Source organism: Moschus berezovskii, chromosome 1 (genome assembly GCF_049115385.1).
Source record: "Moschus berezovskii isolate FMDL1 chromosome 1, NW_MosBer_1.0, whole genome shotgun sequence".
NCBI classification, from domain to species: domain Eukaryota; kingdom Metazoa; phylum Chordata; class Mammalia; order Artiodactyla; family Moschidae; genus Moschus; species Moschus berezovskii.
In genome coordinates, this window is record NC_142460.1 from 79,105,976 (window position 1) to 79,128,166 (window position 22,191).

General features: G+C 47.4%; 1 protein-coding gene across 13 annotated transcripts in view; it reads left to right on the forward strand.

Moving 5' to 3' along the window:
- Window positions 1-22,191, forward strand: part of BOC (BOC cell adhesion associated, oncogene regulated) — a 75,605-nt gene that overhangs the window by 24,749 nt on the left and 28,665 nt on the right. For 10 of the 13 annotated variants that reach the window (XM_055424357.2, XM_055424312.2, XM_055423875.2 and 7 more), the window contains 2 exons: window positions 12,264-12,445; window positions 13,108-13,386. In XM_055424357.2, the coding sequence (XP_055280332.2) occupies window positions 12,361-12,445; window positions 13,108-13,386 (364 nt within the window). In that variant the 5' untranslated portion in view covers window positions 12,264-12,360. The remainder of the gene's footprint in view (window positions 1-12,263; window positions 12,446-13,107; window positions 13,387-22,191) is intronic. The other 3 variants (XM_055423790.2, XM_055424153.2, XM_055424066.2) reach the window with 1 other exon arrangement.

Here is a 22,191-nt window from a genome sequence, read left to right on the forward strand (position 1 = left end):
TGGTAGAGTGAAGAGTTTTTAAGAGTCAGCCACACCTCATTCAAATCTTAACTCTCTGGTTTGCCATCTGTGTGATCTTGGACAAAATATTAAATCACTCTGCGCTTTAATGTCCTCATTTATAAAATATGTTGGTTGTATACCTACTGTACAGGGTCATTGTGAGAATTTATCAAATCAGGCAAATTATGGATTGTGGCCTTAGAGGAGGCATTGCTCAGTGAATGGTAGTTGTTTACATTTTGTAAAGATGATATCTGTTTGGTTGAGCTTGATGTTCTAGAAAGAAGGTAGGTGACAATGTGGAGGCTTAGTTGGGCAGAGGAAAATCAGGGAGCCAGTTTGAGGGCCCTCAGCATGCACTGTCTGGTACACAGTAGCCACTAACACATGTGCCTACTGAGTGCCTGAGTGGTGGCTAGTCTGCGCTGCTATGTGTAAATAGAAGACATACACTAGCTTTAGGAGACTATGTGTTGATAATATTCTGGATATATTATGTTAAAGATATTATAAAATGATTTCTACTTGATTTTTCAGTGTGGCTACTAGAAAATTTTAAACACTTTACGTGGCTTACATGGTGTTTCTCTGGTGTTGCTCCGACCAGAGTTAGCGTCCACAGGACCAATCAGATAGTAGGGTAGGGAATTGGGGAGTGGTTGGGGGAACTTGGAGACAAGGATGAGTCCCAGGTTGGGCAGCTAAGTGGATGGTGAATCATTACATTGTTTTAGGTAAGACCGGGAAAGAGTAGATAGGTTTGAGTCTGTGTTTGGAGAAGAAGCAGGGGAGTCCTCTGAGCTGTGAAATGAAAAGTATTGGTCTGGACCAGAGAAGCTGTCCCTGCTTTCCTGAAGAGCTGCCATTCTGGTCTCGCCACATCACACACGTCGTGGTGAGATTACTGACCAAAATGTTCACTGCTGGGAGGGCTGGGAAGAGTGTGGCCGCTCTGCTGAGCGCCCCAAGCACTCCAGCCCTGATCTGTACCGGAACTCCAGCTGTTCCCACTTGCTCCTTTGTGGTGACCCCCAGGTGTTCCCACACACTCGTCTGTAACACATGCAATGTGTGGAGTCAGTAAAACCAGGAATAGGACTCTGTACAGGAGTCTTCTGTTCCAATAGGAACACAAGTTGGAGGGGAAGGTTGCTCTGCAGGGAGCACAAGTGCCCAGGGTCCTGGTCAGCCCTGTGCAGTTGTGTCTTCAGCTACTCTGGTTTGCTGTCTTCAGACCTTTATGACCCTAATTGATGGATTAGATGGATATGATGCTGAGACTGACTTCTGGGCAGCATTTCAGAAAACCAAATGCTGTTTAGGTTTTAGAACTAGGAATTGCAAGTGTACCTGGCTCTGGAAATATACACTGTACCATTTCCTGAAGGGTTGCTGGGATACAGGGCCTTGGAATCAAGATAAAAAGCAAAGAAAAATGATGAGAACTTTTATATACTCTCCTACAGTCTTGCCCAACTTCACTCCCCCTCCCCACCTGCCATGGGGGATGAGCTTAAGAAACCACAGATTTTTGATGGCATTTCAGTGGGGAGAGAATAGAGCAAGCTTGGAGGACAAAAACAAACCACAGCAAGCACTGGCATCTGCCTTGGTTTGAACAGTTTTATCTGACCTAGCCTGCTTGACTTTGGGTGAGGCAGGTGATAAAAGGCCTGTATAGTCGGTGCTAGCATCACTCTGGCAGGGGCATTCCTAGCAAAGGTGCAGCAGCATTTCACTTTTTTTTTTTTTTAAAGCCACTGTTACCCACCCAGACGCTGCTTGTAGTTGTCAGTTGGGTTAGGAGTTTCAAGTTCTTGGTTGAGGCTAGTACAACTTTAGGAGCATGTACATGGTTCATTCCTTCAACCACCATTTGCTGAGCTCTTCCAGACCATGGGATTAAAATTTTAACTGTAGGAGAGATTGTAAAAGTTTTTATAGCCTTTCTTTGGTTTTATTTTCTATCTTGATTCTAAATTTGTGATTTGTCACGGTCACAGAACAAAAGCCTATGTTTCACAACTTACAAAACTGATTCTTTATTCTTTAGGAATTCTTTCAGAGCTTGGGCACCAATTTCATTTTTTCTGAGAAGTTGAAACGTACTCTGTTCTCTCCTTACCATCTCTCCCCTCCTTCCCTTCTCAGCCCTGAGGAAAGATCACCTCTGGTCTCAGGGAGCCCCAAGTCTCACTTCTGGCCGATATACTCACGACAAGGCTTCATCTGCTAGACCGCCCACTCCATTGACTTGGAGGCCCCATATGCCCTTGGTTTGGCTGTGGCAGACCACAGCCAGCACCAGACCAGCCAGGGGAGAATGTGGACCCCAGCTTGGAAGGCTGGTGTGTCCTCCTTTACAAACCCCTACAGCGATTTATTTATAAAGTGGTTTTCATCCTATTGCAAAATTTGTGACTTTTTCAAGGCAACTGTGGAGAGCTAGGAATTGATTGTAGGCTTGATAGCTCAAGGAGGTAGGTGTTGCTGACTTGAATGCCCTTAAATTGCCTGGGATGGGTGCTGGGGGATAGGTAGGTAGGGGTGGGTACCTAGGCATAGAAAGCTGAATAAACAGGAATGATTCTGTGGTCCGTGGCCCCGGTGGACCATGCCCACCCACTGCACTGTCTCCACACGTGCACGGACTGCGCACACCTGCAGCGCAGCACCACGCGCCCCAGCCCCTGCACAGATGCTGCTCTGCTCTCTGGGGAGCTCCCACTCCTTACCTCCTGCTGCCAAACCCAGGCCCCATCTCAGCATCGCCTCACTTCCTCCCTCCTGCCTTTCTGCCGGCTCAGACCTCTCTAGATTAGAGCTGTCTGGGGACCCAGTCCTTTTAAAAAGAAGAAAGAAAAAAGAAGGGAAAAGGGAGAAAAAACAGAAAGAAAGAATGAAACTGGACCGAAGAGGCAGTGGTGCCTTGAGCTATCTCACTGCATTACAATGAATATGGACTCTATTAAGCTCCGTTCTGCCTGTTAGTGTTTCCCTGGGCAACACAGCCCCCATATGGCAAGCATGCAGCAGATTAGGGGAGGCCCCTGGGCCTCATTGAAGGCCGGGGGGCTTGACTGGCAGTTGAACCCCCTGCACACCTCCCCCTACTCCTCACACTTGACACTGCCTGTGTTTATCTGAAGCAAGCAGGGGGGGGCATTTGGAAGGTTTTTGTCCTGCTCTGAGAGAAGGGAGAGGAGGCTGGAGGTGCAGGGTGGAGGGCGGGGGGCGTTGTGGAAGGCTGCAGAGGTGGGGTGGAAGGGAAAGGCAAGGAGGAAAGGCCTCATAAATATTCAAGAGGAGCCCTGAATGGAGAGAGAGAAATAAAGCAGATGGAATTCGTGTTAAAGGACAGCACAATCACCCTGTTTTGAGCCCTCCAAAAACAAAAAAAAAGAAAAGGGAATGGCCTTCTAGGAGTGTAGGAGCTGCGTTTATCCAATTAGCAGGGTTGTCAAATTGAATTTATATGGAATGGGGGGGTGGTGAGAAGCGAGTGTGGAAGAAAGGAAGTGGTTTTCCTTTTCTCTCTTTTTTCCACTTTGGCAATAAGGTTTGTAGAGTTTTTTCCCCCATCTTTCTCTCTTTAAAGGTAGATTAAAAAAAAAAAAACAACTCTTTGAGGAAATGAGGCCATTTCAGGAAAAGATATATGTGACAAAGAAATGAGATCCCTTAGTAACTTTTTCCTCACACAGTGGAGGTGGGAGAGGATTAAATTGTCTAGTGGGCAAATCAAGAGACCAGACCTCTTTACTAGAAGGCAGAAGTAGCTTCTTTTTGAGGGGGATTCCTCCCAGATACTGTGTCCAGACTCTTCCTTTCCTCTTGCCTGGAAGGTAAAGGAATCTACCTCCTAGAGAAGAAAGAAGCTCTGTACCTGTTGGTTAGCAGCTTGTTTTAAAATTTTGGGTTCGATGTGAATTGGGATTAGCTGATCTCCGGGAGTTGGTGATGGACAGGGAGGCTTGGCGTGCTGTGTGATTCATGGGGTCGCGGAGAGTCGGACACGACTGAGCGACTGAACTGAACTGAACTGAATCTCCTCAAAATACCTCTGATTGTATACGCCCCTTCTCAGAACTATCATAGCTGCCTTCTGTCTATGATGTTAATTTCCATCTCTTCTTTCTAGTCTTCTGTGGCGTGACCCAATCTCAATTTCTTCCTTGCCCCTTTTCATTCCTTTAGAATGGTCCCCAAAGTGGGGTGCAAACTCCAAAGGGGAAATGCAAGATATTCCATTAGGGCACCAGAAGAAAATAGTAGAGATTCTTTTAAAGGTTTATTTCTGTCCACAGAAGGAATAGGAAAGACATTCCATTTTTCTGATATTTAGTATCAGGATTGACAATCATGCTTTTAGTCTATACATTGGGCAGTGACATTGCACAGCAGAGATCCTCATTGCTTGGAAGGCGTGACAACAGGGACCTCAGTCCATTAATCATTCACTCCCCAGCTCTCCTGTTCTCTATTAAGTGGATTTACAGATTATGTTATTTAGTTTTAACTAAATTAACCCTCTCAGTCTCTTCAAGTGGCTTGAAGAGATTGCTGCAAAGAAACTAGGTTGACGAGTATGCTGATAATCCAGGCACTTGCAAACAGGATGAAAACAACAGAGCTGACCCTTTTCAAGTCACATTAGGAGGTAAAAACAGTAACAGTGGGATCACATCTGATGAGAACTCAACAAATTAACATTCAAGAAGTCCCTTTGAAAGAGCTTACATCCATATCATTAATGATAAATCTAATCCTAAATAGGCTTTCTGCCTTAAGGTACTAGCTTAATGATATTATAAGACTGTCGTGATTAACATGTCATTAAAATATGGTTTTACTTTTACCTACTCTTAAATTTTAGTTTGGCAGTATGTGCATTTTATTTGTAAATAAATATGTGTGTATTAGGGATATTTGCCCAGAATATTTTTCTCATGAGGGAGCAAAATCAGAAAGGTTAAGAGACCACTGTTGAAGAGAAGTGTCTACCTGATGCACCGGACTCCAAACAGACCCTTCCCACCAGGTTAGTGTCCCCCTCCGCAGTGCCCTCCAGCTCTTTACATATGCATATCTCAGAAAACCCAGTTTCAAACCCACAAATCCAGAAAAACTTTTCCTGAAGGCCTAAAATTGAAAATGCTTTCCTCCCTCTGATCTCATTTGCCACTTCCCATTTTTGAATAAATTGGTGACCCATTAAGGTTTTGGAGTAAATAATGCTGAAATTGTTAGGTGAGAGTAATCTCAAAACTTCAGTGGTTCTATGCAACAATGATTTATTCTCCTGTCGTAGACTGTGCTGTCTTGTAGCTATGCTTTCTGAAACATGGGATGTGGTCCATTGGCAATGGAAGGAGGGAGAAGCAGCCCCCTGTTCTTTAGCTCTTAACTGTCTTGGCCTGGATGTAACACAGAACATGCTCACTTACACATCAATGGCCGGCACTTGTCTCATGGTCACATGGCCCTAAGCCAGCTGCAGAGCAGGCTGCGAAATGAGGAGTTAATGGATATTTGCACCGATTGACTCATGTTCCAAGCTTTATTTTAAGCTTCTCAGGACAGAAGCCATCGTCTAGTACAGTACCTTGCATTTGTTGTTGTTCTGTTGCTAAGTCGTGTCTGACAGTGACCTCATGGACTGTGGCCTGCCAGACTCCTCTGGTCTCCACTGTCTCCCGGAGTTGGCTCAAATTCATATCCTGTAGATGGTCTTCTATAGGATAGGTCATGGTGATATTTTTTTCTTCTCAGTAGTTATAATAATATTGCGGTACACATAGTTTTTTTTTTAATAGAAAACACATGCACAAATTTTGGATAAGGAATAAGCTAGACATATATCAGAAGCTGGCTAGAGCCTGACTCATACTTAGGACCATCTAACCACTGTTGTTCTTCCCTGTGTGATCTCAGAGTAGTCTGGGTAGATGTTCCAGATACTAGTTTTGAACTGTATTGCCTAATGTGGTAACCACTAGCCCTACTGGTTAATGTAAAATTAAAAATTCATTTCTTTAGTCTTCCATTGGCAGGTAAAGAACCCACCTGCCAATGCAGGAGATTTAAGAGACGAGTTTCGATCCCTGGGTGGGAAAGATCCCCTGGAGGAGGGCACAGCAACCCACTCCTGTATTCCTGTCTGGAGAATCCCATGGACAGAGGAGCCTGGCAGACTACAGTCCATGGGGTCGCAAAGAGTCAGATATGACTAAAGTGACTTATCACAGCAAACATTAGCCGCACTTTAAGTACCTAATTGCCACAAGTGCCAGTGGCTACCTAGCAGTTTGGACAGTACAAATATACAACATTTTCATCATTGAAGAAAATTCTATTGAAGGCATTCTTGTGAAGAACAATAAGAGATTGTTCTAGATTGGACTCTAAATGGTAAAAGAATGAAAATGACCACACAGAAAGTTACTGTTGTAGATAATGATCCAGGTAACATTTTTATGCATAAGGAAGTAAATTCAAAAACATTCTAAATTTGGTTCTAAAAGCAGTTTAAAGCAGTTGGTTAAATGTGACCCAGAAAGTCTTTGGGAGGCAAGTGTCAGTGTAGTAAGAGCGTTGGACTAGGTGTTGGGAGACCTGACTTGTGGTCCTGGATCCCTATTCTTAGTTGGGAGACTGTCCATCAGCTTCTCTGCACCTGGCTTTCCTCATTTAGAACACCAGATACCTGTTAGGTGTTCTCCTGAGGTATTATCTTTTCCTCGTGCATGCGTGTGTGCTAAGTTGCTTCAGTCGTGTCTGACTCTTTGCAACCCTAAGGACTGTAGCCCACCAGGCTCCTCTGTCCATGGGATTCTCCAGGCAAGAATACTGGAGTGGGTTGCCATGCCCTTCTCCAGAGGATCTTCCCTACCCGGGGATCAAACCACTTATGTCTCCTGCATTGGCAGGCAGGTTCTATACCACTAGCACCACCTGGGAAGTCCTATCATTTCCTCAGGTCCCTCCTAATTTAAAATATTTCCCTTTAGTTACATCTGTGGGTAAAAGCTTTTTATGTTAAAAAAAAATAATGCCCTTTCTTAAATGCTCTTCCTGGATCCGCCTGCAGTCACGTATTCGGCTGTCTGAGAATTCAGTTCACTTGTTTGCCCAGGATTTCCCCATGTCACTCTTCTGCACTAGGGCCACCCTCCTCCTTGAGACCACAGGCTGCCAGCCCACACCTTCCAGGCACTCAGCATCAGCTTCTCAGAGCAAAACTTCTCTCTGCCTTGGGAAAGTCCTGTCTTAACTCCACAGAGTTGCGAACATATGGAAAAAATATAACTTGGGGTCAAGAATAGTTTTTTTTCATCTAGTCAGCCCCCATTGGCCAATGGAATAAGAACATTGTCAGATCTCATTCTTGCCCCTGAAAGGGTCTTTTTAGGAAAGACTCTCATGCAGCGTTGGTGGTAGAGTGGTGAGCACAGCTGCCTTCCAAAGAAGGAAGCTCCGTGCTATCTGCTGCTCTCCTGCGCACCTCCTCCTTTTGTTGGTCATGGGACATCCATAGGGGGTGTCTGGCATTTTAGACGGTGGAGGCTTCTCTCTGCGAGAGCTACAGTGCATGGCTGACCGGGGGTGACATGTGGCCTCGGGTGCCCCCACCTCACTCTCGCTTCCGCCGGCCCTCTTGGGAGAAGGTGGAGCTGGCCTCCTCCAGCTGATGATCGACTGTCGGTTGTTTGTAATTTTCTCTCGCAAAATAAATACTCCAAGGCTGTAATTTCTTGTGCTTGGTCTCAACCTTAGACGTGTGTTCTGCTGCTGTTGTTTTTGGAAAGTTTCAGAAACGTCTGCTTGGAGATTATTTCGGTGGGAACATGTATGTCAGCAGTTCAGCTTCTCGGACGCATTTTCTTTTATTTTTCGTGTTCAAATAACCCTTAAAAATAGAAAGTACCTAGGCCTCGGTGAGGAAATCATGTCAAGAATTCGTTTTCCCTTCGCTCTTCTTCTGACTTTTTTTTCCTTGCTCTCTTCCTGAGAGTATCCAGAGAAAATAAGAAGGATCTACACAGACTTTGCATTGCCAAAAAAAATAACAGGCCTTACTGTTGCCTTCACCCATCTTTGAAATTCTACCTTGTTCATTTCACAGTGGGACAGAGTTACACTGCAATTAGGTACTCCAGTTAAGCCTCACTTGCCTTTTTTATCATTAAAAAAAAAATCTCAGAAATCTATATTTTTGCAACTATTTTTCTAGACCAAGCCCTCTAGGTCACTCGGTCCAGGGAGGAGCTCGGTTTCCCCAGCTGCTGAGTAAGATGCCTCATCGGCCGCGGGGACCCCTCCACGTCCATACAGCTTCTCCTGGACCCTGAGGAGACCCCACGTGTCCTCTCCGGGCTCACTGAGGGGTGCGTGTCATGGGGATCCATGCGCTAACTCCTTTCTCTCTCTCTGGACACCTGCTTCCTCGCTCTCCTGCCTCCCCAGCTTCATTCTTTCCTCCTCCTGGCTTTTAAAAGCAGGATGGTGTGGCTGGCACCAGTAGTGAGGTCTGCTTCCATTTTGAACCTCATAAATCATGCAGGGTGCAGAAGTAACAGGAATTGTTTGGCTGGTCCTCGTTAAGCAGGAGGGGGTCTCGGCTGAATTTCCTCAGTAAAACCTCTGTCAACTTTACAACCCAAACACCTCCGCGGCCACCATGCGCTCGGATAGGAAACAGCCGTCCTCCGCGCCTGCCGGCTTGCCTTCTTCCTGCCCTTTACTACTTTGCCTTCGTTCTGTCTCCCTGCCACCTCCTTCCTTCCGTTCCTCCTTTCTTTCTTGGGGCGTGGAAAGAGCAGGTCATGAGCAAGCAAGCTCCCTGAAATCCTGTAACTGCTCACTCATGCCATATTCTAGATAAATATGTTATTTCATTGAGGGAAAGTAGAAAATTGAAACTAGTATCTGGATGATTAAAACTAGTATCTGGACACCAAAGGCTTGCTTGTTGGTTTTTGTGGGTAACTGTATTAATGAACTTTTCCTTAACAAACAGGGATTCAGAAATCTGAAAATTAAAGTTTTACACTGTTACAATTCCTCATTGCTCTACCTCATCCTGTTCAGACTCAGTTCATTAAGCACCCACTGGGTGCAGAGAGCTGGTAGGAAAAAACATGAAAAGGCTACTATTGTGGTAAAAAGCACAGAACTTTGGAATGAGCCCAACCTGGTTTCATTCCAGGCCTACAGTTATACGACCTTGGGCTAGTTACTTACCCTCTGGAACTCAATTTCCTTGCCTATAAAATGGGGATAATGGTCCCCATCTTATAGAGTGATTCTGAAGATTAAAAGAATACCTCATGAAAAGAGCTTAGCCAGGTACCTGTAGTGGTAACAGGCATGCCTTCCCCAGTCATGCTCGCATCCTTAGCAGCTTTCCTTCATTTCACTGTTCTAATAGCATGGATCTATTGGATTGTCTTGAAAAACAGCAGAAACTCTATCTATATCTAGAATAAAAATACTTGTCAGGAAATGTTTAACATTTTTATTTCAAACCTCTTTTAGAAAATGTACCTGTCCTTTTCCAGAACAGTGGAGGAGACTTGGGGGGTCATCTGATGTCAAGGATATGAGGCAAAGGGAAGGATTAAAACTCAAGGGGAAAGGACTCTTTCCTAGAAAACATTGCAAGATCTGGTTTGGAGGGTGCTTGTTGGGCAGAGCTATGTTGCCCTGTTAACTCAGCAGCCAGGTGAAAAGCTGAAGAGCCAGAGGAAAGTAGAGAAGGGAAAGGTTTAGGCAGATCTTAAGTACTTCCTAGCACAGAGCATGGAGAAGGCACTGGCACCCACTCCAGTACTCTTGCCTGGAAAATCCCATGGACAGAGGAACCTGGTAGGCTGCAGTCCATGGGGTCGCTAAGAGTCGGACACGACTGAGCGACTTCACTTCCACTTTTCACTCTCATGCATTGGAGAAGGAAATGGTGACCCATTCCAGTGTTCTTGCCTGGAGAATCTCAGGGACGGGGGAGCCTGGTGGGCTGTTGTCTATGGGGTCACACAGAGTCGGACACGACTGAAGTGATGCAGCAGCAGCAGCACAGAGCAAGAGCCTCAAGCCCAGCCTTCAGCCCCTGTGTGAGGAGCGATGGGGGTCGAGAGGCCCAAGACGGGCTCTGACGCCAGCCCATGCAGGTAGCCAGAACTCCAGAGACTGCAGAGCTAACACAGCTCTCAGTTGGGCAGCTTAACCCCCACTCTGAGTTTTCATTGTTGACTGCAAGTTTTGGAAAGAGTTGCTGGTTAGATAACTGGTCCAAAAGAGTTAGCACTTTGAATCTAAGTCACCCTCCTGGAAATAATTATGAACACTGCCACATGTGCATGATTCAGGAAGATGTATCCACTGCCTAGGTCATTGTGATGCTGCCTTTGGGGACCTGAAACTGAAGTCTTCCTGCCTGATAGGATGTTGGCACACCTTCCACATTGGTCTCATGTTCTTTTATAGAGCAGTGAAAAGCATAGACGCAAGATCGTGGTTTAGGCTGTGACAGAAGTGTGCAGACATTTGCCTCTCTGTGATTTTGATGAATCCGTTTAAACACTGTAGCCTAAACGAGGCATGAAAAATAATATTGTGGAAGAGGAGGAATTAAAATTCTCAGCAGGCAAGAAGAGAGTGGCTGATAGCTGAGATCTGTCATCCAGTGGCTGGAGGAACAATGCAGTCTGGACCCCAGGCACATGTTCTGGTGGAAGTGCAACACAGTGACAGGAGTCCAGACTTTGTGGAGAGGGAAAACACTAGAATTTCAGCACTGGGGGCAGAGAGAAGAACAGGGGCCTTGGCTGATATGATTTTTTTTTTTTTTTGGTCTGTGTTTGTGTCTGGGGGTGCAGAGGTTACAGACAAGCTGAGGAGGGTTGATTGGTTCTAGGAATCAAAGAATGTTGACAGAGATGTTGGTAAAGAGCTGGTGTGAGTTGCAATAGATCTTTCCTGAGCCTTGGAGACTCTTGGGATGTTATTTGTTAGTCGCAGTGGTCGTATCAGTCGCTCAGTCATGTCTGACTCTTTGCAGTCCCACGGACTGGAGCCACCAATTTCCTCTGTCCATGGGATTTTCCAGGCAAGAATATTGGAGTGGGTTGTCATTTCCTTCTCCAGAGGATCTTCCCAGATCGGGGATCAAACCCGTGTCTCCTGCATCGGCAGGCAGATTCTTTACCACTGCGGGGGTGCTAGTAATATCACCTAAATGAGGGATGCCGGGTTCATTCATCTTCCCTGTGACAGTGCTGCGCACAGTGGTCCGTATTACTGGCATGGCGTGGCACGTGGCCGTGGACACCTGGGCTCCTGCAGGAACATGGTGAAAATATCTGCCTCCTTTCCAGCATCGTTGCTAAACATTCACTGTCCTGAGTCTGGGACATGGCTGCAGGTCTCAGCCTCTCCATCTGCTGGGCTCTCCTGTCCTTGTGGCTGTGGGTGCCCTGGGTAAGGCTCTGGCATTCTTACCATGACGTTACCTTCCAGCTCAGAGGGGCAACTTCAGTTCAGTTCAGTTCAGTTCAGTCTCTCAGTCGTGTCCGACTCTCTGCAACCCCATGAATCACAGCACGCCAGGCCTCCCTGTCCATCACCAACTCCCGGAGTTCACCCAAACTCATGTCCATAGAGTCGGTGATGCCATCCAGCCATCTCATTCTCGGTCGTCCCCGTCTCCTCCCGCCCCCAATCCTTCCAGGCATCAGAGTCCTTTCCAGTGAGTCAACTCGTCCCCTGAGGTGGCCAAAGTATTGCAGTTTCAGCTTTAGCATCAGTCCTTCCAATGAACACCCAGGATTGATCTCCTTTAGAATGGACTGGTTGGATCTCCTTGCAGTCCAAGGGACTCTCAAGAGTCTTCTCCAGCACCACAGTTCAAAAGCATCAATTCTTCGGCGATCAGCTTTCTTCACAGTCCAACTCTCACATCCATACATGACCACGGGAAAAACCATAGCCTTGACTAGACGGACCTTTGTTGGCAAAGTAATGTCTCTGCTTTTTAATATACTGTCTAGGTTAGTCATAGCTTTCCTTCCAAGGAGTAAGCGTCTTTTAATTTCATGGCTGCAATCAGCATCTGCTTAGAAGCAGCTTATTCTAGATACAAAATGGCATGTTGTGTTCCTTGGTCTTCCAGCAGTCCAGCCAGGTCCACACTTTGGATGTCACCACCACGGGGGTGTCCCAGGCATTCTCACCACGGCCCTTTCTCTCTCTCTCTCTCACAGCAGAGCGTGGCAGGGGATTGTGGTACCTCTTTGAGTGACTCTGGTGGCTTCTGGGACTTTGGCTTTGGACCCTTTGTGACGTGGCCTGCCTCGTGGGATGATGACGACGCAGAGAGGAAAGCAGCCCGAGGTCACACTCGCCTGCCTCCTCTTGGCTGCGGCAGGCTGCTTCGCGGACCTGAGTAAGTGTTTTCCTTGATTTCTCTGAGACCCTCTGGGAAGAGCACTTTGCCCCTAGTGTCAGAGAGAATCATTTGACAAGGCCTTCTTCCTCCTGGATTTCTTCCCACTGACCTTCAGGGACATGCTCAATAATATGAGATGAGAGATGAGGTCAATTACATCATATTGGTTGTTACTTTGCCATTTTAATCTTTTCAAACATATGCTAGGGAAGAATAACAGTAATAACTGAACTGCCTTTATTGAGCATTTATTATATGGGGTTACAGCAGGCAGTTTATATGCGTTGTGTGTAAGCTTCCCAGCAACACTGTGAGACCAATATTATTAGTCCCATTTTACAGATAAGAAACTGAGACTCCAAGAGGCTAAAGTCACCTGGCTTAGAAGCGGTGGGACTGGGATCCAGATGCAGGTCTTATCAAGTTCAAAGCTCGAGCTCTTGTCGTCCCACCATACTGCCACTCCAGTCTACCTTCTGGGAACCAGGCAAGGTTGGGGACTGGACCTAAGGCCAGCAGAGTTTCTTCAGAGAAGGATCAGCCCCTCTCTGGATGGCTCAGCTCTGAAAGGCTGCCTGGGTGCTGTGCTTCTGAGCACGTCGTGCTGTCGGTTTCTTGGGGGGTGTCAGTTCATCGCTGCATCCCTGTTCTTCCTCCAGATGAGGTTCCTCAGGTCACTGTCCAGCCTTCTTCCACTGTCCAGAAGCTTGGAGGAACCGTGATCCTGGGCTGTGTGGTGGAGCCCCCCTGGGTGAACACCACCTGGCGCCTGAACGGGAAGGAGTTGAATGGCTCGGATGACGCCCTGGGCATCCTCATCACCCGCGGGACCCTCGTCATCACTGCCCTCAACAACCACACCGTGGGCCGGTACCAGTGTGTGGCCCGGATGCCTGCAGGGGCCGTGGCCAGTGTGCCCGCCACCGTGACACTAGCCAGTGAGTCCTGCTCCTCTGCCTACCTCCTACTCTTTCTCTGTTCCCCATCCCAATCAACACCCTTCTCTTAGCCTTTCATAAAAGGTGCCTTACCAGCTGACCTTTCTGATCAGACAATGGTGGCTGCCCAGTAATCTCCAGTGTCTGGGGGACCTTTCTGCTCTCTGGGTAGGGGCCATACCGGGAGTGAGTGTCTATCCCGAAGGGAGCTTGACATGGTTGACCTGTTTCTGTGGGCCCCAGAGCTGGTCCATGCCATGCCTTTCTACTTGGTCACTCTGTGGTCTTAGATGGGGTGGTGCCAGCTCTTTGCTGCCCGCCCTCCCACCCCTACCCTCACCCACTCCATCCTCACAGCAGTTGCAGTCAGAGCGTGTACAGGGCTCCGTGTGGTCTGAACAGATACTGCACATTTCCTCTTGGCCTCCTGCGTCTCTGAGGGGCAGGCCTATTCCAAATGCCTGGAATAGAAACAGTAGAACACAATGAAAAGGCAACTGTGTGATAAAGAGGGAAAGAGGAAGAGATGAGACAGTTCATCCAAAAAGGATGCCAGGAGAAGTCTTCTTACTACTCTTACGTTTAATTACCACTTGGATATACTGTTGTGCCCAAGCTTAGTGCACACATTACCTGATTTGCCATGGGAAACGAGACATGGCTGATTAGAACTCCCGAAGGCTACAGAGCAGCCCCAGCACCTGTTCTTATATGCTGAGTCTATGGCCAGGAAACATGTAGCTCTTGAACAGTGCAGGGTTAGGGGTGCTGACCCTCTAGACAGTTGGGACTCTACATATAACTCATAAGGGGGCTCTGCATCAGAGGTCCAACCAACCTCTGGTCATGTGGTCCTGTAGTATTTATCATGGGAAGAGACCCATGGCCAAGTGAGCCATGCAGTTCAAACCCATGCTGTTGAAGGGCCAACAGTATTAAGAATTACTTCCCCTTCCCTGCTGGCCCGGTTGGTAAAGAGTCTGCCTGAATGCAGGAGGCCCCGGTTAGATCCCTGGGTCAGGAAGATCCTCTGGAGAAGGAAATGGCAACCCACTCTAGTATTCTTGGCTGGAGAATCCCATGGACAGAGGAGCCTGGGGGGCTACAATCCATGGGGTCACAGAGTCGGAAACGACTGAATGACTTTCACTTTCACTTTCTCTGCTGGCTGAAGTGTAGGGAACAGGGAAGCTTGTTGAGAGTTTAATGGTGTTTGGACTTACTCTTTGAGGTCTCTGTCCCCTCATGGCCCCTCAGCAGTGCCCCTTGTCCCAGACACCCTGCCTTCATATCACCATCATCATCTCCCTTGTTGTTGTTGTTCTGGGACGTTGGGGGTCCTTATGTTATGCGTCATACCAGAGGCCGGAAACTTATAAAATGCTCCTGAAAGTCAGCTGGGCTCCCTGAAGTGTGAGGCGTGAGTCCTGGGAAGAGAGTGGTGAGAGCTGGGAAAGCAGAAAAGCAGGGGAAAAAAGACCTTTCATTGCCTCTGGTTTCCAGATGCCTCTGGCCTTCAGCCTGTGGGAGAATAGATAATAAGACAGACAGTGTACCTGTTTTCTTGGGAGGCAGTCTAGCAGCCCTGCCCTCTGCTCAGAGGAGGGAGGGAGGAAGGCCGGGGGCTGCATCTTAGAGCCCCCCACACAGTGGGAGCCACTTTTCCTTAGTGGCTGCAGCAGGACTCACTGATCCTCAGTGCCAGACCTCTAGAGAGCAGGCTTAGAGTTCGGGTTACAGTCAGGGTTCAGTGAGGGAGGCAGGCCCTGGGCCCCCAGCTGTGCTGATGGGTAGGGGAGGGTGCTTCACTCAGGTGAGAAGGTGGGGAGGGATCATCTTGTCATAGCAAGAGGGGCTGAGGTCAGAGCTACGCTTCTTACCATCATACTTCTCTTGTATATTTTTAATGATAATTAAAATGGACACACAGAAAGTTTTAGAGGAGACAGAAAATGTCTCCTCACTATCCTCGCAGAGCCACCATTGTCATTTTAAAGCGTACCCTTCTAGCCTTCATCTGCACCCGTATTTTTCCAGCACTGAAGATAGTTACTATCTTTAGTCTCTCCCCTTTGACATTGTAGGACAAGCATTTTCCATTGGCCGTATGACCATATTTACATTTTTTGTTGAGTATAAAGTGTATCCAGTAAAGTACACAAAGTGCACTAATCTCAAGTGAACACTTTGAAGTGTTTTTTGCATGTCCATTCTGTGTAGCCACCTCGCCAGCGGGCTTCTAGTTCATCTGTCTTCTGTCACCCACCAGAGCAGAGGCACAGTTGTGCATGGCCCTGGAGCATCCCAGACTGACTCCACTCTCACCTACTGCTTCCTTCTCCTAGTGCTGAGCAAGTCCCTGCCAGCTGTTCATCTTTGCAAATAAGAGGTGCTTTTTAGCAACGTTTGTGCCTTTGAAGGGGGCCACTGCTCCTCCAGGAGGTTTGCTACCCTGCAGATAGTCAGCCCTTGTCCGTGAAGATCCAGGAGACTCTATAACTTGGCCCACTCGGGAGCTAGGCTGCACCTTTCAGTGTTTGGAGGAAGGGAGAGCTGGAGAGTAGAAGATTTATTTTGGAGCACTCCTTCTACTTCAAGGTGAATTGGTGTGAGGAGAGACAATTTATAGCCTTTATTTTTAAAAAATTCCTGGCCCCTCTTTCTCTGGTGCTTGAAGGGATCTGCAGTTGGCAGTCAGGACAAAGGGAAGGGTTTGGTTGCAACCCAAGGAGGCACAGTGAGAGAAGAGGGGACTTGTGCAGAAGCCGAGGCGAGTCTTGTTTGAAAGCCAAGAGCTATTGGCGTGTCACTTAGACATGAATCAGAAGGGAAATGTTTGGGCCTGACCAGAAGATGGATGGAGAAGTGCTGGAAATGGAGAGCAGGCCTGCAGGGTCTGTGTCCTGGGACAGAGGGAGTTGGTGGACTGGAACTACAGCCTCCCAGACTTGGAGGAGGCAGTGACGGGGTGGCGGGAAGGTGGGAGAAAGGGGTGCTGTCTTTGGGTTAATGCCATGGGGGATTTGGCCCAGACTCAGCAGCTAGATTAAGTTTCCGAAAGCACATTCCTGAGCAGAATGGGGGCTGTGTTTTGCCAGTTGACTGGTGTGCGAGGGAGGCTGAGCCGGAGAAGGGATTGTGGGAGGCACGGTCTGCATTCAGAGGCAAGGCTGGGCAGCAGCGTGCTGGCGCGCACACATGCATGCATGCACACCCGCACTTGGTGTTCCAGGCGTCTTTCTCCTCCTCTCCTCCGGCCTCTCCTGCGTGCACTCAAACATTTGTCCTCAGACAGAGCACGTGCTGTTTGACCTCCCTGGCAGGATGCTGCCTCCTGTGTCTTAGTGAACTCCTAGAGGTCACTGGGGGCTTCCTGTGACGGGGGCTAGAAGCTGACTTGAGGATCCAGGCATGTGGAGGAGGCTGCCAGCAGAGCTTTCCTGGTCCAGACCACGTTCACTCTGATGCCAGGGGGTGCACTTGAACTCTACCCCTGCCTGGTGGCATCAGGTAAATGGAACCACATGAAGCCTCAGTGGTACACTCCCACCCTCTCCTCTGAGTGATTCTGCCAATGTGGAGACCTGCTGTCCTTCCTGCTCTCCTCTATGGAGAAGTATTTTTTCCTGTTTCACTTAAGCTTTCCTTGTGGTGAATCTCTCTTGTTGCTAATGCTTCACTTCAGACCATCTTGTCTAATTCTTTTGAAATGTTTTTACTTTGATCTCCTTTCTTCTTCTTGCCTGTCTTTTCACAAGCTTGACACTCAGAAGCCAACCATTCCACATGGCTCTGAGGTTCCCTCTCTATGCACCCGAACCAAAAGCAGACATCGCCTACAGACACCTCATTCCTTGTTCTGGCCCCCGAGACGGCCTTAGCATCATTCTCCACACAGCATAGAGAGTAGTCATGATGAGTTCAGAGCCGCATGCCATGGGAAAGCTGTTTTCTGTCCCTTACCAGAGTTATCTACCATTCAGATAAACTCCTACTTTCTTTATTTTTTCCCCTATCTTTTAAATTAATTCTTCCAGCTATCCTATCATCCCCAGTCCTACTGGTACTTGGAAATAGGCAGTAACTGAGTGGATGTTCTCTATCTGGGAAGATACATAACTGGCTGTATGACTTCACACTGGCTAATGTGAAGTTTTAAGCTGGTGCTGGTTTAGTTGTGAGAGGATCCATAACCCCTCCGTAAGGTCGTTAAGCCCTAGGGCCAGTCAGAGAGTGATCTTTCTTTGGTATCAGAGATCAGAGGCAAGGCAGCGGGCAGAAGAGGTAGGAGTTCCCTTCGGCAGCTGTCTCCGTGACTCTGTGCCTTTGAGGAAAGGTCAGGAGGAGACAGGGGCCCTTTGTTACCATAATTTAACCCAGGAGTGAAATGAAGAGCCAAACTGGTGTAATGGAAAAAACATGAAACTTAAACCCAGGATCTTTTAAGTCTTAACTCTGCCACTGAAGAGTTCATGTAGCTTTGGACAAATCCCTTCATCTCTCAGATGGTCACAACTGTGAAATGAGCTCAGTACTGATTACATCATCTGTCTTATGGTTTTGTTTTTTAGAGAATCAAATGAGAGAATATATGATAGTACTATTTTGAAGCAGGCTTTATTCCCTCACCCATGTGATCAACACATATTTGTGGAGCATCCTCTTGGAGGAGGCTCTGCGGCCCGTTCTCTGTGCTGCCCAGCTCCATTCTGGGAGCAACCCTTAGGATGACACAGTCCAGGGGGCCAAAGCTTCCATCTCAGCCAGAGCCAAGAGAGAGGACTGGATTCCCATCTCCCTGCCACTTTGAGAGCAGCCCACAGTGTCACTGCATGTATGTTGTCACTGTAGCCCAAAGAGGTGTCCAGTTATGCCTTTATTGGTTCACTGATGCGTGTTATTGCAACCAGACAGCATTGGCAGGCTGGGCCAACTCTGGCCCTTGGTGTGGTTAAGTTCCACGAACAGAAGCCATGTCTCTTCTTTCTCAGCTCCCTAAACTCTGATTCCCATCAAACACTTCCTTAAGGTCTTCTATGCTGTGACCCTGAATTAGAACAGGCCACTAAGGCCAGCTGTTGACATTTTCTTGAAACATTTCTAGCTTCCTTTATCCTTGTTTTTAGTCAGGGTTCTCCAAAGAAGCAGAATCACACACACACACACACACACACACACATACACACATGTAATTTTAAGGCTTCCTTGGTGGCTCAGACGGTAAAGAATCTGCCTTCAATATCCACTGAAGAAGGGAATGGCAACCCACTCCAGTATTCTTGCCTGGAGAATCCCCACGGGTAGAGGAACCTGGCAGGCTGCAGTCCGTGAGGTCACAAAGAGTCGGACACGACTGAGTGACTAAGCACACGTGTAATTTTATGGAGAACATATATATAATTATACGCACACTCACATGTATGGGGGGAGAGAGAGAGAGAAAGGAAAAAAGAAAGAAAAAGATTTATTTCAAAGGATTGGCTCACATGATTATGGAAGCTGGAAAGTCCAAAATCACTGGGCGAGCCAGCAGGCTGGAGATTCATGCAATCCACTAGGGAACCAGGGAACCAACCATTCTCTAGCCCTGAGTTCAATAGCTTGATGTTTTACAGGTTGGTGTCCTGAGAACTGGGGAGTGTTTAGAATTTACAGCAGTACAGTAAGACTTACTCTGAACTATTGAGGGTCTCTCAGTCTGATGGAGAAGATGGACTGCAGTTCCTGTTAGCCATAACACAAGTCAGTCAGAGCCTTGAGTTGCCTGAGAGACATAGACAGATTTTAATGGGAATCCAGGGGAGGAGTGATTCATTTCCATTTCAGGGAATTGAGGAAGACTCAAGGTTGAGCCTTGGAGAATGTGTGTGGGACAACCTTTATCTCCAGTGTTTTGAGTCCTCTCATCTTCCTCAGGCCTTCAACAACTAAGTTCAGCTACCTACATTGTGCACTTGGACCTAAGCCCAGTGGTGTTTCTGGGACGGTGCAGATACTTCACAGTGAGTGCAGTCAGATTCTGAAATCAGGATGGGGTAACAAGAGACAGTCCCCTGGTGGCTGTATTTCCCTAGGACAGGAAGGGGTCTGCAGCTGAAAGCTGGGTCTGAAGCTACCCACCAGACTGAGCGTGAGTCTGCCTCTGCTGGGGGAGCTCTAGACAGCTCCACATGGGGGTGTAGTTGGAAAAGAAGAACTAACTCGAGCTTGAAATGCAGCTGTGCCCATATATGCTGTGTGCTTTACTTTGCCAGTTGGACAAGAATGAAAGATACTGACTACTGAGTCGCTTCAGTCATGTCCAGCTCTTTGTGACCCACTGAAAGACAGCTTAAATGCCAAAGGTACTGAGCAACTTGAGTACCTAAATAGGAGATGACCTATTTAGGAGTACCTTACAGCTTTAGGCCAGAGTCACAGTAACTCTTTTCTGCTTTCTACTAGTACAGGCAGAAATTCACACCTCACAGGAATCTCCTCTGGTATTCATCTTCAAAGGATATGGGCAATACTAGTCCCATGGGTCTGGGACAAGTGCTCAGGCAAATGTGTGGTGTAAGCTCAGGGCATCATGGCAGCAACTTTCTGCCCCACACAGCCAGGGTTCTAGTTCTCTATTTAGCTACAGTCAATATTTACCACACACACAGAAAAAAAGACTCAAAAATTCCATGGTGCATCTTCTACCAAGGACATGCTTAGAATTCCCCATTCCTCTCCTCAACCTATCCTTGGCATACTCAGTCGCAGGCTTTAATAAAATCCTAGGTCCATTTTCAAAGCTAAGACAAAAGGGAAGGACCACACAGTGAGTTAAGCAGGTACAACTATAGATTCAATGAGCCAGAACAGACTTGGAGCAGCCTTTTGCACAGGAAGATGAGGGAAGCGTTGATTAGTTTGCTTGAAATTCCTGGAACTCTTTACAGAACATGATGTATGATGGTTCCTTTAAAATGAAAACGAGTCATGAGAGAAAGAGTTCCTTTGCGCCCCTTTTTTGTGTGTATGTGTGTAAGAGTTTAGGGATTTCCACTCTGATCTTGTTTGTAGACTTTCAACCATTTTTTGGAATCTAGTAATAGTCCCAGGAACTATAGAACAGTGAGTCTGTCTTGCAAATGGGACAAAATGTTTAAATAAAACACTGTCACTTAACAGTGAGGAAAAAACAGTAAGCACAAGGGGGGAAAACTTACTGACACAGAAACAGCATGTTGTATTTCTTCAGGGAAAATTGTGCTTAATTTCTAGTGATGGTGCTCCTTTTCTTCTTAAAAACATCTGAAGGAATCACAGAGCAAGACTCAGGCTACAGCGTGGACTTCAGCACACCTCTCAGCCTCTAGACCCAGCACATCTGCCATTTCCTTGGCTCGTCTCTCACTTTCCCTGGGTGCTCTGTCTGCCTGTAACAATCTCCCTTCCATTCCCTTTCCCAGAAAATTCCCACCTCCTTTGGGTTAATAAGTGCAAGTCGCTCAGTTGTGTCTGACTTTTTGCGACCCCATGGACTATACAGTCCATGGCATTCTCCAGGCCAGAATACTGGAGTGGGTAGCCTTTCCCTTCTCCAGGGGATCTTCCCAACCCAGGTCTCCCGCATTGCAGGTGGATTCTTTACCAGCTGAGCCACAAGGGAAGCATCTGCCTACAATGCAGGAGACCTGGGTTCAATCCCTGGCTTAGGAAGATCTCCTGGAGAAGGAATTGGCAACCCACTCCAGTATTCTTGCCTGGAAAAATCCCACGGATGGAGGAACCTGGTAGGCTACAGACCATGGGGTCACAAAGAGTCGGACACGACTGAGCAACTTCACTTCACTTTGGGTTAATTAATTCCTTCTCGGTGATCAACCTTCAACTATCTTCTCTAGGGATCTTTTCTTGACCCCCCTTGACTCCCCAGGTCTGGAGTGAGGTCCCCTCTTCTGAGCTCCCTGCCATCCTCTGTTCACTTCTCTAGGCCTCTCCAGCCACCGTCTCTTTGCCCTTCACCTCTGTGATCACCACACCGCGGCACACGCTTGGCCTTCAGTGAATGTCTAGGGAGAGGCAGGCTCCCAGATAAGATATGTTGAAGTCTAGAAGATCAAAAAGAGCATGCAGAAGGCAGACAAAGATTTCTTCACCAGACTGTGGTATCGTAGAAGTTTTGAGGAAGTAAATAAGAAAGGATGAAGCAACACTTGGGATGTAAACAAGCTGAAGATACAAATAGATTCAGGAAGGGTTTAGAAAAATTGATGGATGTCAGAAGCATAAAACATAAAAGAAATTAAGTTGTTGGAGGAAATTCTGCAACCTTTGAAGGCAGACGCCCGTGACTGTGGCTGCAGTCCTACCAGGCACCTCATAGGACCCTGTCAGAGAGGGTGGGCAGATGGCACAGGTAGTCACCACTGCTTTGAGGACTACACAGTTCCCAAGTGTGTGTGGAGGGTAGGGGCAGCGGGAACCTCTGTGGACTCCACTGGCCTTAAGACACCGCCCCTACCTCTTCCACCCTAAATTCTGTTTTTTTCAGGGACACACTGAAGGGCTCACGTCCATTGTTCCTCTGAATGCCTTGGCCTCGGCCTTCCCTCCTCTTTCTCCCTGTACAGGCCGCCAGCCTGCCAAACGCTGTGCCAGGAACCAGTTCTGGCTCTGATGAGTCCAGACCACCGGGGTTCACATTAATTTTCCCATTGCTAAGTTTCTAGTTTATATTTGGTTGATCAGAGAAATATGTGTGATGTGGGTTGCTGGCAAGCAAATCTTTTTTTCCTTCTTCTCTCTTTCCCCAGTGTATTTTTTCAAACC